This window comes from Cebus imitator, unplaced genomic scaffold, assembly GCF_001604975.1.
Source record: "Cebus imitator isolate Cc_AM_T3 unplaced genomic scaffold, Cebus_imitator-1.0 Scaffold72, whole genome shotgun sequence".
In the NCBI taxonomy this organism is placed as follows: domain Eukaryota; kingdom Metazoa; phylum Chordata; class Mammalia; order Primates; family Cebidae; genus Cebus; species Cebus imitator.
Genome location: NW_016107387.1, coordinates 6,479,749 through 6,497,398, shown reverse-complemented (window position 1 = coordinate 6,497,398; position 17,650 = coordinate 6,479,749). Strand labels below are relative to the sequence as shown.

The following is a 17,650-nucleotide window of genomic DNA, read 5'->3' as shown; positions in this document are numbered from 1 at the left end:
CTTGTGTTGAATCAGTGCTTCCCCGTGCATTCATCTATTTCTCGTCTCTCTTTACTGCCAGGATGGTTCTCGCCAAGCACAGTCGAACCTGACCTTTCTGTCAATCCTGAAGGAACCTTACCAGGAGTTGGCTTTCATGAAGCCCAAGGACATCTCTAGCAAGCTCCCTAAGCTGATCAGTCTCATTCGAATCATCTGGGTCAACTCTCCCCACTACAACACTCGGGAGAGACTGACCTCGCTCTTCCGAAAGGTGTGCATATGCCGAGAGCAGGCTGGAGGTGTTTACGAGGGTGGCCAGGTTTTCTGAAGGGGGAATGCATTTGGCACAGGATCATGGTTCAAAAGATAGTGAAGATTGCCCTTCTGCTCAGAGACTGAAGGCTTCTACCTATGTCATCCGCTTAAGGGCTGCTCAGCCTTGGACCCTGGGCTGGACTTTCTGTTTCTAGATGGAGGTGGCTTAGGCAGGAAGAGGGGCTTCAGAATAGGAGTTGGTGGAACATGGGGAAGCGGCAGGAAGAACAGACCCCCAGGCTGGGCTGTGCGGAAGGAAAAGCTCTTCTTCTCATTCCTCAGGATGGAGATTGCAGTGAGGGAGAGGTGGATTTAGGAAAAGGCACTGGCTCTTGAGGAGCAGAGCCTGGTGCATTCACTGGGGGTGACAGAGCCAAAGAGCAGGAGAAGGGACAGTGAACTGAGAGCTTGCTGGGCAGGGCAGCTGCGGAGCTGGGCTGAGGCAGAGTAATGGGCCACCTAGGAGAAGGAGTGGGCATGGAACCCAGAGGTGTCGTCCTGGCCAGCAGTGGAGACCTGGGGTGGGATGAGTTTCAGGAGTCAAATCAAGGAGTAGGGGGTTGAGACACGAGCACGGGCAGGGGGATGCAGAGAAGGAATTGGGTGTAAAGGAGGCGGGAACAGAGGCTGTGGGGACTCCTTCCGCAGATGAGCAATGAGATCATCCGCTTATGCTGCCATGCCATCTCCCTGGACCGGATCTTTGAGGGATATGTCTCCTCCAGCAAGGCGGACCTGCAAGGCTGCATTTTCTGTTGTCATGCTTGGAAGGATCACTACCTACAGGCTGTGCAGATGCACACCGAGTATGATACGTCTCCCTAACATCCCACATAGCAACTCCCTTGACATCCCTATACCAGGGTAGATGCTGACTTCTTTCAAGTGTACTTTATTTAGCCTCTGGGTTGTATTTTCCTAGACCCAGGAGTTTCTATGTCTGGCATCTGTAGCTTATTGCCTTGAGTTCCCCTTATTTTAATAATCTCTCCTTCCTGATCCCAGGAACCCTATCTGGTCTTTTCCTCCTATCTTGACCCCATAGTCTAAAATTCCATTATGTATGAATCTGCTCCTAGAACTTAGATGCTCTGTCTCCTGCCTGGTTCTTCTCACCTTAAATCTCTTCCCTTGGGATTCAGGAAACTTGCTTCTTTGGATCTGGTTTTCTAGGGCTTTCCCTGAATGCAGGGCTCCCGGTCTAGCTCTGCATCGCCAGACTGATGCCCTTGCCTTCTGATTCAGCCAGTCTTTCTCCCGACACAGGTTCTCCAGTCGGGGCTGGGTCCTAGACCAGACCAGCATCTTTGCTCAGGTTGACGCCTTTGTGCAGCGCTGCAAGGACCTTATTGAGGTGGGAAGGCCGAAGAACCAAGAGCCAACAGCAGACCCTCCAGAATCCCTCCCTTCCTCCTACCCCAGGAACCAGGGGAAACAAGGCAGAGGCTAAACACTGAATTTACAGCTGGGCGCGGTGGCTCATGCCTGTAATGCCAGCACTTTGGGAGGCTGAGATGGTAGATTACCTGAGGTCAGGAGTTCAAGACCAGCCCGACCAACATGGAGAAACCCCGTCTCTACTAAAAATACAAAAATTAGCCTGGTGTGGTGGTGCATGCCTGTAATCCCAGCTACTCGGGAGGCTGAGTCATGAGAATCACTTGAACCTGGGAGGCGGAGGTTGCAGTGAGCCATGACCGAGGCAGTGAAAGTCTCAAAAAAAAAAAAAAAAAAAAAATTCTCAGGTATCAAAGACAGAGAGAAAAAAAAAATTAAACTTACCACGTTGGCTCTTCTTGCACAATTGTGTGCCCTACCACCCCTCCGCTTCTTTTTTGGCATTTGCCTGTTATCACTGCCCTCCTATGTCATATTTCATTCTGCGGCCAAGGTTCATTCCAGCAGCCTCCTGCCCCTGCCGGCAGCTGGTTGGTCCTCCCTGGTTTTTAGACATTTCTTTCTTTCTTTCTTTCTTTTCTCACTTGCCATCACTCCCAGTGATGTTTTTAGACATTTGAAACTAAACCAAATAGCTTAGAACTTAGGAGTTTGGAAGGAAAACAGGAACCCTCACGCTAGCTTCTTTTTAGGTATGTGACTGTCAGTATCACTTCGCCCGCTGGGAAGATGGCAAGCAGGGTCCCCTTCCTTGCTTCTTTGGTGCCCAGGGGCCACAGATCACACGGAACTTGCTGGAGATTGAGGACATCTTTCATAAAAATCTGCAAATGCTGCGGGTCGCTCGCGGGGGCATCCTGGATGTCAAGAACACCTCTTGGCATGAGGACTACAATAAGTGAGGGAACTGCAGGCTGATGCCAGGCGTGGGCAGGGAAGGCAGACCAGGGAGCCAAGAGTGGGAGGAGTGGTGAGAGTGTGCAAAGGAAATGATGGAAGGACAGATCGGGATGCGGAGGGTGTGGACAGGAGAGAGTGCAGGGGAGGGAGGTGGCAGCTTGGGTTGTGGGTTCCAGAGGGAGCCTTTCAGGACTTGAATCTTGGTTCTGCCACATACCAGATATGTGACATTGGGCCAATGACCCCACCAGCTGGTGTCTCCACTTCCTGCTCTATGCAATACAGTTAGTGATAGAACCTATCTCACAGCATTGTTTTGAGAATTAAATGGATTCACGTAAGTAAAGTACTTACAATGCCCGGCACACAGGAAGCCCTCCATACTCAGCAACCCATGGGATTCTTCCTCGGGGGTTGGACTTGGGGGCAGGCGAGTGCACTCAGCTTCCGCATGCCTCTCCACCGGTGCAGGTTCCGTGCCGGAATGAAGGACCTGGAGGTGATGACCCAGAACTTGATCACCTCGGCCTTCGAGTTGGTGCGGGACGTGGAGCACGGCGTGCTCCTGCTGGACACCTTCCACAGGCTGGCTGCCCGAGAGGTGCGGCTGCCCCTTGGTGTCCTTGGCTTTCCATCCCAAGTGCTTTCCTGGAATCCCTTCTGAGCCTTCCAGAGGCCCTCCTGCCTCCATGTGGGTCCTTCTTCATGTCCAGAATCTGGGTGCCTCTTATCTTTCTTCTGTTCCTTGGCTTGGCATCCCCAGGGAGTGTGACTCCCGCAGCAGGGTGCAGCTTTCCTCTGGGTTGAATGACTGGAGGGAGCCTGCCTCCCTGGGCATGTTGCCAGCCTCTGCCTCTTCTTCCCTAGGCTATCAAGCGGACTTATGACAAGAAGGCGGTGGATCTCTATATGCTGTTCAATAGTGAGCTGTCCCTGGTGAACCGTGAAAGGAACAAGAAGTGGCCATACCTGGAGCCCTACATGGCCCAGTATTCTGGACAGGCACGCTGGGTGCACATCCTCCGGCGTCGCGTCAACAGAGTCATGACCGTAAGTGCTTGCCCTTCTATAAACTCTGTCCTCAGGGAGATGGCCAGTTTTGCAGGCTGTGCTCCGTGTGCTGGGAAGGATGGGGGATGGCTTCTGCGAGGTTCCTCAAAGAGTCTTCATGGCCAGCACCTATGTCGGCTAGGAGAATGGCAGGTTCAGTTCAGTGAGGTAGGTTGTGGGTTAAGATCTACAGAGGTGGTGAGTGTGGCTGGTAGCACATGGACTGTTTTAGGAATTTCTTTTTCTTTTCTTTTGGAGACAGAGTTTTGCACCCCAGGCTGGAGTGCTATGACCTGATCTCGGCTCACCACAACCTCTACCTCCCAGGTTCAAGCGATTCTCCTGCCTCAGCCTCTCAAGTAGCTGGGATTACAGGCATGTGCCACCGTGCCCGGCTAATTTTGTATGTTTAGTAGAGACAGGGTTTCTCCATGTTGGTCAGGCTGGTCTTGAACTCCTGACCTCAGGTGATCCACCTGCCTTGGGCTCCCAAAGTGCTGGGATTACAGGCATGAGCCACTGCGCCTGGCCTCATTTTAGGAGTTTCATATCAGGCTGCAGAGGAGGAACAGGGCCAGATTCTGGGGTGTTGAGTCAGCAGAAGATACAGCCTGATGATCCAGGGACATGGACAGGTGAGGCCCTTACAGAGCCTGGTCTCTCTGCAAGCACAGGCACAAAGAAACAACAGGAAAACATTGTTTTAAAACTTTTTGGGGCTGGGCACCATGGCTCAGTCCTGTAATCCCTTTGGGAGGCCGAAGTGGGTGTGGATCATTAGAGGTCAGGAGTTCACGACCAGCTTGGCCAACATGGTGAGACCCCATCTCTACTAAAAATACAAAAATCAGCCAGGTGTGGTCGTACGTGCCTGTAATCCCAGTTACTCAGGAGGCTGAGGCAGGGAAATTGCTTGAACCCGGGAGGCAGACTTTGCAGTGAGCCGAGATTGCGCCACTGCACTCCAGCCTGGGTGACAGAGCAAGACTCTGTCTCAATAAAAACAAACAAACAAAAAACCTTTTTGGGAATACAGGTTGAAAGTGGTTGAGGTAGTAACCTGCCATCGTGCAGCTGGTTCTGGTAGAGTTAGGCAGCCTGCAGATACCTGGAGGCTGGTTTGGGTTTGGCGGGCTATGCCTGTGCTAAGCAGGGCTGACCCTGGTTTTCAACCTTGTGCCTCATATCCTGCCCCTTCTGTGATTGACTTTTTTCTCCCAGCATTTTTTTTTTTTCCTGTACCGATTCTCTGTGCTTCCCTGTTGTCATTTTGACTTCTTTCCTCATCGTGCCTTGGTCTCTTCCTCTCACCTTCCTTTTTGTCTCTACCTTCCCTTTAAGTTGTCAAAAATCAATCCATCTCCATAGCGTACACGTGGTCGGGGTACGTGCGCGTGCATGCATGTGTAGGTCTCAGGGCGATGGTGGCCCTTGGAGGAAGGAAGGTGGCAGACAGCCTCCCCTCGCCTGTTCTTCTTCCCCTCAGTGCCTTGCTGGTGCTCATTTCCTGCCCCATATTGGGACTGGAGAGGAGAGTGTGCACACCTATCAGCAGATGGTCCAGGCCATTGACGAACTGATTCGAAAAACCTTCCAAGAGTGGACGTCAACGCTGGACAAGGACTGCATTCGGCGGCTGGATACCCCACTGTTGCGAATCAGCCAAGAGAAGGCAGGCATGCTGGATGTCAACTTTGACAAGTACGGGAGCCAACTGGCCCCTTCTCTCTACGCGCCCCTTCTCCAGCTCCCCGGAGTTTAACTCCCATCTTTTGGCTCCTCTCTTCATTCTTCTCTCTCTTTCTTATACTACGATATGTTTGCGATCAGCGTTTTACTTTTTTTTCTGTCTCTCCCCACCCCCCACCCTGTTATCAACATTTTAATTTTACAACTTATCTTAAAAAAAAAAACCAAAACGTGGGCCAGGTGCAGTGGCTCACGCCTGTAATCCCAGCACTTTGGGAGGCTGACAGGGGTGGTCACTTGAGCCCAGGAGTTCCAGACCAGCCTGGGCAACATGACAAAACCCAGTCTCTGCAAAAAAACCCCACAAAGATTAGCCAGGCATGGTGGCAGAAGCCTACAGTCTCAGCTACTTGGGAGGGTGAGGTGAGAGGACACTTGAACCTGGGAGGCAGACGCTGCAGTGAGCTGAGATCACACCACTGCACTCCAGCCTGGGGGACAGAGTGACCCTGTCTCAAACAAACAAAAAAAAACCCAAAACTACTCCACTATCCAACTAAACCAGAGATGTAGCTGTTCTGCCACTAGATGGCCATGGTGGCTCAGCTAAGTCACTCAGACCTGCCCCTGGGTCCCAGCTTTCCTGAGCATTGGTGGGGCTGTCAGACCATGTCTTCCTCGCCTACAGCTTTATAGTTATGAAATTGTCATACTATATACATTTAAAATGTAATTAATCAATTAACTAATTTATTAAAAATACATAGTGAGTGCCTTCCACACGTCAGGAGCTGAAATAGGCACAGGCAGGGAATGTATACAACGGCCAAGTTCCTGCCTTCAGGGATGTTAGGCTGCCTCTCTCTAGTTCAACAGCTCTACGCTTGGAGCGGGGCTTCCTGTTCACATAAGATGCTTCGAGGCTGTGGCTACTAGCGTTAGCCTTCACTCAAAATGTCCATGCTTGAGCCTGGCCAACATGGCGAAAACTTGTCTCTACTAAAAATGCAAAAATTAGCTGGGCATGGTGGCACACACCTGTAATAATCCCAGCTACTTGGGAGGCTGAGGCAGCAGAATCGCTTGAACCCAGGAGGCAGAGGTTGCAGTGAGCCAAGATCGCAATACTGCACTACAGCCAGGGCGACAGAGTGAGACTCTCTCAAAAAAAAAAAAGTAAGTAAAAAAGGCCAGGTGCGGCAGCTCATGCCCGTAATCCCAGCACTTTGGGAGGCTGAGGCGGGTAGATCATGAGGTCAGGAGTTCAAGACCAGCCTGGACAACATGGTGAAACCCTGTCTCTACTAAAGATAAAAAAAAATTAGCTGGTCGTGGTGGCAGGCACCTGTAGTCCTAGCTACTTGGGAGGCTGAGGCAGGAGAACCGCTTGAACCGGGAGGCGGAGGTTGCAGTGAGCAGAGATTGGACCACTGCACTCCAGCCTGGGCGACAGCCAGACTCCGTCTCAAAAAAAAAAAAAAAAGGCTGGGCACAGTTGCTTATGCCTGTAATCCCAGCATTTTGGGAGGCCGAGGCAGGTGGATCACCTGAGGTCAGGAGTTCGAGACCAGCCTGGCTAACATGGTGAAACCCCATCTCTCTCTCTCTTTTTTTAAACCCCATCTCTCTTTAAAAAAAAAAAAAAAAAAAAAGTCCATGCTTGTGGGGCCAAATGTAGAAGGGGCTTTACCAGAGAAGTCCTGTATGGAGATAGAGTCCCAGGGACAGATGAGACCTCGAGTGTTTGTCCTGGGCGAGTGTCTGTCCTGGGCAGCACTAGCCAGGGGAAGAGGGCACATTCTGGTTGAGGAAGGAAGCAAAAGAACCAAGATGGGGAAGCAGAGTGGAGTGTCAGGTGAGAGGGTGAGGCAGAGGCATCAGTGAGAAGTGCAGGGATGTTGGGAGCCGCGCGGATGAGGAAGCAGTTGAGGAGCAGAGTGTGAATGTGGCCAGGCCGAGAGGTCTGAGAAAAGGCTAGGGCCAGTGAGGGATGTTGGAGATCGGCTCTGCTGAGCTGCCTGGTTTTATGAGTTATGGCCAAGCACAACCATGTAAACATTGACTCATAATGAGTAGCCTGTAGTCCCAGCTACTCAGGAGGCTGAGGTGGAAGGATTGCTTGAGCCCAGGATGTCGAGGCTGCAACGAGCTTGATTGTGCTACTGCACTCCAGACTGGGCGACAGAGCCAGACCTTGTCTCAAAAAAAAAAAGAAATGCCGTATGTCAGCACTGATTGGTAGCTACCTCCTTCTACTCGCCAGGGGTCAGCCAGTGAGAGTGGATACAGCATGAACTTCAGTGCTAAATAGTCTCAAGTTCAAACCCTGGAGCATTTTGCCACGTGACCTCAGGTAAGCCGTTGAATTTCTCTGAGCCTGAGTTTCCTCATCTACTTAAAAACCTTTTCCGGCAGGGCAGTGCCAGCACTTTGGGAGGCGGAGGCGGGTGGATGAAGAGGTCAAGAGGTCAAGACCATCCTGGCCAAATGGTGAAACCCCGTCTCTACTAAAAATACAAAAAAATTAGCTGGGCATGGTGGCGCCCCCACGCCTGTGGTCCCAGCTACTCGGGAGGCTGAGGCAGGAGAATCACTTGAACCTGGGAGATGGAGGTTGCAGTGAGCTGAGGTCACGTCACTGCACTCCAGAGTGGTACCATCTCAAAAAAAAAAAAAAAAAAGCAACTTTGGGCCAAATATTTATGGCCTGGGTTTATCTGAAACCCAAATAATGGCTAAATGGGGCTTCTAGATAGAAGAGGTACCTGCTTCTGTCCTTTGGGGATTGTTTTCTAGAGAGATGTTATAGGATACTTTACATTTTTGTGGTTTTAAGATAAAACTGCCTCAATCCAGTAAATAATGGAAGGGAAGAACATGAGCATAGTGAAGGATTTTGAAAGTCTGGGCTGATCACCAGTAAAGAAATCCAAGAGGTTGCAGCTTCCAAAACTTATCAACACTTCAAGGAAGTGCAGATAACTTTATCAGATTTGCTCTTTGTGTTCAAGCTCTGGTTAAGATCTTGAAATAAGCAGACTGTTCAAACGTCCTGATGTTCCTTGGAATTACCTGGCTCTCTTAGTCCTGGAGCCTCCAGTCCCTAATGGCCCTTATTTTATCCCACAAGGGGTTTTGTGATCCCACCTTATATCCCAGATATCTGAACTCTGAAGTCCAAATTGGCTTTGATCACGTTTTACAACCCGCTTTATAGATTACACTGAACACAAACATATTCCAGATGTCATCCTTACCCTGGCCGAAGGAGCTGTGCTATGACTCTGTGGGGAGCAGAGCAGAATTTCCTGAGAGCAGGAGATGAGATACTGAGCTTTGTTTTTTGTTCCCAGAGCTTCTCTCTTCTCTTTTTTCCCAGTCATAGAGTGCTGTCTCCCCCAGGTCAGCCCGCTCTGGGCTCTAAGCACTCAACTCTGCTGGCTCTCCTTTCTACCTCTACTGCCTGACCACTAGTTTGGAGATAAATTATGAAGTATTTTTAAAAAGTCGTCCCCCAAACAGATTTTTACTTATTTATTTTTTTGAGATAAAATCTCACTCTGTTACCCAGGCTAGAGTGCATTGGCATAATCTTGGCTAACCGCAGCCTCTGCCTCCCAGGCTCAAGCAATTCTCCCACCTAAGCCTCCTGAGTACTAGGAAAACAGGCAGCCGCCACCATGCTCAGCTAATTTTTTCTATTTTTGGTAGAGATGGGTTTTCACCATGTTGCCCAAGCTAGTCTCGAACTCCTGAGCTCAAGCCATCCCCTCGCCTCAGCCTCCCAAACTGTTGGGATAACAGGCCTAAGCCACCTTGCTTGGCTCCCCCAACAGATTTTTAAAGAAAAGATGATATATATACATATATTTTTAGAGACGGGGTTTCTCCATATTGGCTAGGCTGGTCTCGAACTCCCGACCTCAGGTGATCCACCTGCGTCGGCCTCCCAAGTGCTGGGATTACAGGCCTGAGCTACGGCGCCTGGCCTAAAAATTATATTTTTTAATAAAATAGATTTTACATTCTGGAAATTTCTCGACAAACTTCTGTTAAAGACTGAACGTCATTCAAAGGTTCCTCCCAGGATTTTCAGCTCAGCGTCAGGAAGGTATTGCCTGAATTCATCCTGTTGACTGACACATTAAAATTGGCTAATTGGCCTTGAAGTTACTTTGAAAATCTTACCAAGATGAGAGAATGAAGAAACGTTTTGGTGCAATGTTGGCCAGCATACATGCCCATGTAGGCTTGCCCAGATGTGCATGAACAGTGACAAATCTAAGGCATCCAGCTTGAAGGACATTAGAATATGTTTATGCTACTAGAAATGTCCCTGTATCTGTTCTCCGCATATCCCTATAACACAGCATTTTGTTACATTGATCTTTGGAGTTTATCTTGTTATGGCTCTGTTAGTATTGTTTACTGCTGAGTTGTGTAATTTTACATTGTTATAGTTTTTCCTTTGGTTGTACGATGTTTTGCTCTATTTGGAATTTAAAATTATCTCATTATTATTATTGTTATTATTTTGAGACAGAGTTTTGCTCTTGTCGCCCAGGCTGGAGTGCAGTGGGGTGATCTCGGCTCACTGCAACCTCTGCCTCCCGAGTTCAAGCGATCCTTCTGCCTCAGCCTCCCGAGTAGTTGGGATTACAGGCGCCTGCCACCATGCCCAGCTAATTTTTTTGTGTTTTTAGTAGAGACGGGGTTTCACCATGTTGGCCAAACTGATCTCGAACTCCTGACCTCAGGTGATCCACCCCCTTGGCCTCTCAACGTGCTGGGATTACAGGCCTGAAACACTGTGCACCTCATTATTTTTGTTAGCACAGCGTTCACTATCATTAATTCTTCCAAACCAACCAATAAAACCTTTTCGAGAAGCATTTTTCCTCACAATCTGACATGCCCAGTATTGGCGTCAATGTTTTTCTTTGATTTGTTCCTCCCTGTCCTGCTTCTGTCCAACTGGTGTTGGTTTCAAGGCCTGTTACAAAGCAGTTACCCTGGGACTTCCCTTAGCCTCTTTCCTCAGGTGATTTCCTATTTCCTTTGTCTTCCTCTTTCATGGTTTATGCCTTTGTTTGGTTAGTGTGTATCCGTTAGTAGCTTCCTAAGAAACTGTGCGTGGGAGGTAAATCTTTTGAGTTTTTGCATGATTGGCAACTGTTTTTCTGCCCTCTACTTGTTGGACATTTGACTGGGTTCGGAATTTAGCGGATTTCTAGTAATTTTCTTTGGCTTTGGCCTCTCTCTTTTACTTGGGAGGCTTTTCTTAAATGTCTGGTGATCCACTGCTCATTTCTACTTTTGAGAGGCTTACTCACTTTGAAGAAATTTTAGCAGTTTTAAAAATACCACATACGTTAGTGGCGATCTTCAGGGTTTGAAAAAACAGCATTTCTTCTTCCACAATCTCTTAAAGCGTGTATCACAAGTATGTGAGCACTTGAAAATCATTTCATTCTTGGAAGACTCTTCTCCAGTAAAGAAGGTGAAAACACAATCCTTTGCAAAGTTTGAAATGTGTTGTTATCTCCAATATTGTTAATTCAGTACTTGCCTGTCGAAAAGACTAAAAAAATTCTAGAATTTTCTTTCCAAATAACATTTCAGCAGTATTTAGAATGCAGAGTTTCTTGAGCATATCTTCAGGTCGTGGGAACTTTTATCCTTTGTGATTAACAAGTTCAATTTTATTTTAAAACCCTGCAGGTTAAAAAAATCAAGTTTTTTTTTTTCTTTCCTCAATGGAGTCTTGCCCTGTTGTCCAGGCTGTAGTACAGTGCCATCACCTTGGCTCACTGCAGCCTCCATGTCCTGGGTTCAAGCAATTTCTGGCTAATTTTTATATTTTTAGTAGAAACAGGGTTTCACCATGTTGGCCACTCTGGTCTTGAACTACTGACTTCAAGTGATCTGTCCACCTCAGCCTCCCAAAGTGCTAAGATTACAGACATGAGCCACCTCATCCGGACTTTTGTTTGTTTTTTGTGTGTGTGTTTTTGAGACAAAGTTGTACTCTGTCATCCAGGCTGGAGTGCAGTGATGTCATCTTGGCTCACTGCAACCTCTGCTTCACAGGTTCAAGCAATTCTTCTGCATCAGCCTCCTGAATAGCTGGGACTACAGGTGTGCACTCCCATACCTGGCTAATTTTTGTATTTTTAGTAGAGAAGGGGTTTCACCATGTTGGCCAGGCTGGTATCAAACTCCTGACCTCAAGTAATCTGCCAGCTTCGCCTTCCAAAGTGCTGGGATTATAGGTGTGAGCCACTGCACCCTCAAGTGATTTTTATTCAAGACTTTTTTTTTTTTTTTTGAGACGGAGTCTCACTCTGTTGCCCAGGCTGGAGTGTAGTGGCGTGATCTTGGCTCACTGTCACCCACGTTGGAGTGTAGTGGCGTGATCTCGGCTCACTGCAGCCTCCACCTCCTGGTTCAAGCAATTTTCCTGCCTCAGCCCCTGAGTAGCTAGGATTAAAGGCACACACATCACCATGTCCAGCTAATTTTTGTATTTTTTTTTAATTTATTTTTTTTCCCATTCACCCAATACACTTGGAATTTTTGTATTTTTGGTAGAGATGGGGTTTCACCACGTTGGTCAGGCTGGTGAATTCCTGACCTTGTGATCTGCCGTCTCAGCCTTCCAAAGTGCTGGGATTACAGGCGTGGGCCACCATGCCTGGCCTGATTTTTTATTTTTCAAGAGGAAGTCTGTCTCACTCTGCAGCCCAGGCTGGAGTGCAGTGGCATGATCTCACTCACGCAACCTCCGCCTCCCAGCCTCAAGCAATTCTCCTGCCTCAGCCTCCCGAGTAGCTGGGTTTACAGGTACTCGTCACCATGCCGGGCTAATTTCTGTCTTTTTAGTAGAGACAGGGTCTCACCTTGTTGGCCAGGCTGGTCTCTAACTCCTGACCTCAAATGATCCACCCACCTTGGCCTCCCAAAGTGCTGGGATTACAGGCGTGACCCACCACACCAGGCCAAGATTTTTTTTTTTTTTCAAAAATATTCCATATTTTCTTCTGGTATTTTATGACTTTATTCTCTACATTTAGATCTTTGATTCATTTGAAATTTATTTTGGTTAGGGAAAGAGGTGCAGATTCAAACTGAGTTTCGTATTTCATTGTTTGTTTTTTCCAGATGGCTAGAACCATCTCATTTAGAGTTGACCCAATCTCATTTAGTGAACTGCCATCTTTATAGTAACAAATTCCCGAGTATATTTGTGTCTATTTTGGGATTCACTATTCTGGTATCTGTCTATTCATGGGCAGGAACCAAACTGTTTTAATTATTGTCCTCGTTACTCTTCTTTCTTCAGAGTTTTCCTGGCTGTATTTAATATTTATTTCCCATAAGAATTTTAGAATCAATTTATTTAGTTCTAAAAATAGTCTCATTTCTATTTTTATAGGAATAGAGATTTGGTTAAATTTATAGGTTAACTTTAGAAGAATGAATATCTTTATGATTTTGAGTCTTTCCAAGAATAGTTGCGGGGTGTGTGTGTGTGTGTGTGTATGTGTGTGTGTTTATGTTTTGAGACTGATTCTTGTTCTGTCACCCAGGCTGGAGTGCAGTGACACAATCTCGACTCACTGCAGCCTCTGCTTCCCATGCTCAAGTGATTCTTCTGCCTCATTTTTCTGAGAAGCGGGGATTACAGGCGTCTGCCACCGTGCCTGGCTAATTTTTGTGTTTTTTGTAGAGATGGGATTCCACTATGTTGGTCAGGCTGGCCTCAAACTCCTGAGCTCAAGTGATCTGCCTGCCTCAGCCCTACAAAGTGCTGAGATTACAGGCGTGCGCCACCACGCCCACCTGGCCCCTGCTTCCTTTCTTATCTTGACATTCTTAGCTCTACATTGCCCCCTTCCCACCCCGATGCTTCCCAGCCCTCCTGCCTGTTCGGTTGTTGCTCTAGTTTATCCCCTTAGCAGCGCCCTCACTCCCTGGCTTCTCTATTTCCAAGGTCCCTTCTGATTCTCTTTGTGGAGATTGACTACTGGGAGCGGCTGCTGTTTGAGACGCCCCATTACGTGGTGAACGTAGCTGAGCGAGCCGAGGACCTGCGCATTCTGCGTGAAAATCTGCTACTTGTTGCTAGAGACTACAATAGGTAGGGCTCGGGTTCTCACTGCAGCCCTTGGAGATGCTATTTTATTCCTTCTCTTTCTCATATCTGCCCCATGACGTTGTCCATTTTCTACAATTTCTGTCCTTTACACTCTTTCCATCTCAAAAAAAATTGTCTCCTACTCTCTCTTGTGACCCTACCATTATTCCTACCCCTTGTAGTTTTGCCTTCTAGCTGCAGCGTGGAGAGTAAAACCAACCAGGATTCCCTCCCACCCCATTGGGTACTTGGACCATGTATACTGTAGCTCTGGGCCACTTCTCTAGGAATGAAACGGGGTGGCATTAGGATTATGTGTGCAGAATAACATCAGACTCATTGAACTAAGGCCCTGCTGTCCCCATCCCTGCCTCAGTTTCTGAACTACCTTGGTATTCTCTCTGGAGTGAGGCTTTGTTCTGGGTTAAGTACTGTCTTAGTCTGTCTGGGCTTCTATAACAAAATGCCACAGACTGGGTGGCTTATAAACATTTATTTCTCGCAGTTCTGGGCGCTGGAGAGTCCAGGAGTAAGGCGCCAGCAGATATGGTGTGGTGAGGGCCTGCGTCCTGGTTTATAAGTGGCTGTCTTCTTGCTGTGTCCTCACATGGGAGAAAGAGACAAAGGAGCTCTTGTAGGTCTCTCATGAGGGAACTAATTCCATTCATGAGGACTCCACCCTCATGACCTATTCACCTCCCAAAGGTCCTAACACTGTCACTGTGGGACTGGGGATTTCAACATGTAAATTTGGTGGGGACGCAAACATTCAGACCACAGCAGGTAACTTTCTCAGCCCAGTTAAAACCCAAGGAGGTGCAACCAGCAATCCTGTTTGAGGGTCTAGAGCTGCAGTGTCCAGCATGGTGGCCTCTAGCTGCAGGTGGCTATTTCCATGTAAACTGAGTAAATAAAACTTAAACAAAACTACTCATTGGTACAGGCCACACTTCAAGTGCTCCGTAGCTGTACATGGTGAGTGGGTACCATACTGGACAGCACAGCTTGTGTTAGGTTGGTCCAAAAGTGATTGCAGTTGCTGCCGTTACTTAAGTGGCAGTCACTTTTGCCCCAACCTGAGAGAACATTTCCATCATTGTAAAAAGTTATTTTAGAAGTACTAGTCTAGGATCTAGCCTACTGGTCTAGAAATGTTCAGATTTCTCCACCACTTCCTAATGCAGGGGAAAGATCTTCAGGGCTTACCCCTCAGGCTACCAGTCCTCTCTTATGCACAGGATTATTGCCATGCTGTCCCCAGATGAGCAGGCCCTATTCAAAGAGCGTATTCGGTTCTTGGATAAGAAGATCCACCCTGGACTCAAGAAACTACATTGGGCCTTGAAGGGGGCCAGTGCCTTCTTCATCACGGAGTGCCGGATACATGCCAGCAAGGTGGGCCGTCATCGTTAGACCCTAAAGGTCTGCAAGACTGATGGGTGATTCGTACCCTAGTCTTGCATAGAGATTGGGAAACCTGGGGGCAGTGTAGAAAGAATTGGGTTTGCATGGGGAAGGACTTCTTTGTGTGTCATCCAGTCTAGCTGGAGGACAAGTGGGAGGGTAGAATGAGATGCAGATGGTCTCTTCCCAAGCTGAAACTCCCCCATGGTGGGGCCTGATTCTAGGTTCAGATGATTGTGAATGAGTTCAAGGCATCCACTCTGACCATTGGCTGGCGAGCCCAAGAGATGTCAGAGACATTGCTGGTACGCATTAGTGGCAAACGGGTATACAGGGACCTGGAATTTGAAGAGGACCAAAGACAGCATCGGGTAGCTGTACAGCAGAAATTGATGAGTCTGCACCACGATGTGGTGACCATCATGACCAACTCCTACGAGGTCTTCAAGAATGATGGTCCTGAGGTAAGGGGCCTGTGACCAGGATGTTGTCGTTGGAAAAACCACAGTCCTCCAGTTCCACCAGGCCATTCTCTTGCTCCCCCACCCTTTTTCCTTTTTACCAGTGTGTACTTCTCAAACATCGTGCTCAAGTCTTGGACTCAGCCCACCTTCAGTCCTCACACCTCTTCCTCCAGGACTCCACGCCTGCCTTTCTATTAAACCAACTTGTTTCCTTCCCTCTTGGCTGGTTCTCATTTCCCAGGATTGCCCTGTCTTCCCTGAGGAGTTCTCTTTTTCCTCCCTTCAACTCACCAGATTCAACAGCAGTGGATGCTGTACATGATTCGGTTGGACCACATGATGGAGGATGCCCTGCGCCTGAATGTGAAATGGTCACTGCTAGAACTATCCAAGGCTATCAACGGGGATGGAAAGACCAGCCCAAACCCACTCTTCCGAGTCCTTGTCATTTTGAAGAATGATATGCAGGGAGGTGTGGCACAGGTAGGGACCACTTTGCCCCCAACATCTCAAAACCATTACATCTTACTTGTCAGTTTGCCTTAATTCCTAAACTTGGTCCTTGGCCTTGACTTTATCCTATGGCCTTCAGACCCACTGCTGAAGCGTGTGACTGTCCCAGTCCTAAGGCTTGTCTCCCCTCTCCACTGTGTTCCTCACAGGTGGAGTTCTCACCCACTCTGCAGACTTTGGCAGGTGTGGTCAACGACATTGGCAGCCACCTCTTTTCTACCATCTCCGTTTTTCGCCATCTCCCTGAAATTCTCAGCAAGCGCAGGTTACGTCGTGAATCCATCCAAACAATTGTGGGTGAGTGGGCAACGGGGAGGGCACAAGGCGCAGTGTTTCAGAGGCTGCAGAGGGGGCAAGGCTAGGAGGAGAGACGGGGGCTGTTTCCAGACACACTGAGCCAGTCACCTCCATGACCTGGGAAACCTGGGCCAAAGGGCCAGGTTGGCCAGGAGGCTGAGGCGGGAAGATCATTTGAGGTCAGGAGTTTGAGACTAGCTTGGCCAACATGGCGAAACTCCATCTCGACTAAAAATACAAAGGTTAGCTGGAAGTGGTGGCAGACACCTATAATCCCAGCTACTCCGGAGGCAGAGACAGAAGAATCACTTGAACCTAGGAGGCAGAGGTTGCAGTGAGCCGAGATGGTGCCACTGCACTCCAGCCTGGGTGACAGCATGAGACTCCATCTCAAAAAAAAGGTGGAGGGGGCGGTGGGAGGTTAGGTGATTGATGCTCATGGGATTTGTGATTTGGGATGGGAGATGAGGAAAGACAAGTTTAGGACAGGGGCTGGGGTATAAGAGGCCTAGATATCAACAGGCAAGACATCGGACCCTATGGAGGAGACGCCAAGAGTCACATTTTTACCTTCCGCCTACTCCTTCACCTTCTAATGCGCATGTTTGAGCCGTATTTCTCTGGGAAGCTGGTTTTGGAATGGAAGGTCTGGAGCAGTGAGCAGGGCCCAGGCAGAACTTAGGTTGCGGTGAAAGTCAGTGAGAAGCGTTTTTCTTGGTCCTTTGAAGAGCAAGATGAGGACATCAAGAAGATCCAGACCCAAATCAGCAGCGGCATGACTAACAACGCGAGCCTGCTGCAGAACTACCTGAAGACCTGGGACATGTACCGGGAGATCTGGGAGATCAACAAGGACTCTTTCATTCGTCGCTACCAGCGCCTCAACCCGCCTGTCTCTTCTTTTGATGCCGACATTGCCCGGTGAGTGGTGAGGGTGGATTGAAGATCTGTCTGCAGGAGGTCAGCCCTGCTGGAGGGGTCTGGGCCTAGAGTCTTGGGAAGTGGGTAGGGGAGCTGAGGACAATGTGTGTCCTGAACAACAGAAAAAGAATAGGACCTGGGACATTGGACCTTTGCTTCTTAAAGGGCAGAGATCAGGGAAGATCTGGACAAGATTTAGGTGAAAAGCAGTTGGCTGGGGGAGGGTCACAGGGTCTGGTGGGAAAGAAGAAATGGCAGAGATCTGAAAGATGAAAGAAGTGAACTCTTTTATCCCATGAAGGCAGATGGGAGTGAAATTGAAGATTCTTTTGTTTGTTTTATTTTGTTTGAGACAGGGTCTTGGTCTGTCATTGTCCAGGCTGGAGTGCAGTGGTGCAATCATAGCTCACTGCGGCCTGGACCTCCTGGGCTCAAGCAGTCCTCCTGCCTCAGCCTCCCAAGTAGCTGGGACCATAGGCACATGCCACCATGCTTGGATAGCTTTAAAAAAAATTTTTTTTTTTTGTATACTATGTTGCCCAGTCTGGAAAAAAATCTTTTTTCTTTTCTTTTCTTTCTT

General features: G+C 48.4%; 1 protein-coding gene across 1 annotated transcript in view; it reads left to right on the top strand.

The window, feature by feature from the left end:
• The window catches only part of DNAH2 (dynein axonemal heavy chain 2), a 110,880-nt gene that overhangs the window by 23,767 nt on the left and 69,463 nt on the right, over window positions 1-17,650 (top strand). Inside the window, exons 8-20 of the mRNA XM_017531365.2 lie at window positions 62-253; window positions 946-1,103; window positions 1,564-1,651; window positions 2,388-2,593; window positions 3,067-3,196; window positions 3,463-3,645; window positions 5,132-5,346; window positions 13,328-13,474; window positions 14,710-14,866; window positions 15,100-15,339; window positions 15,634-15,822; window positions 16,002-16,149; window positions 16,878-17,070. Of these exons, the coding sequence (XP_017386854.1) occupies window positions 62-253; window positions 946-1,103; window positions 1,564-1,651; window positions 2,388-2,593; window positions 3,067-3,196; window positions 3,463-3,645; window positions 5,132-5,346; window positions 13,328-13,474; window positions 14,710-14,866; window positions 15,100-15,339; window positions 15,634-15,822; window positions 16,002-16,149; window positions 16,878-17,070 (2,246 nt within the window). The remainder of the gene's footprint in view (window positions 1-61; window positions 254-945; window positions 1,104-1,563; window positions 1,652-2,387; window positions 2,594-3,066; window positions 3,197-3,462; window positions 3,646-5,131; window positions 5,347-13,327; window positions 13,475-14,709; window positions 14,867-15,099; window positions 15,340-15,633; window positions 15,823-16,001; window positions 16,150-16,877; window positions 17,071-17,650) is intronic.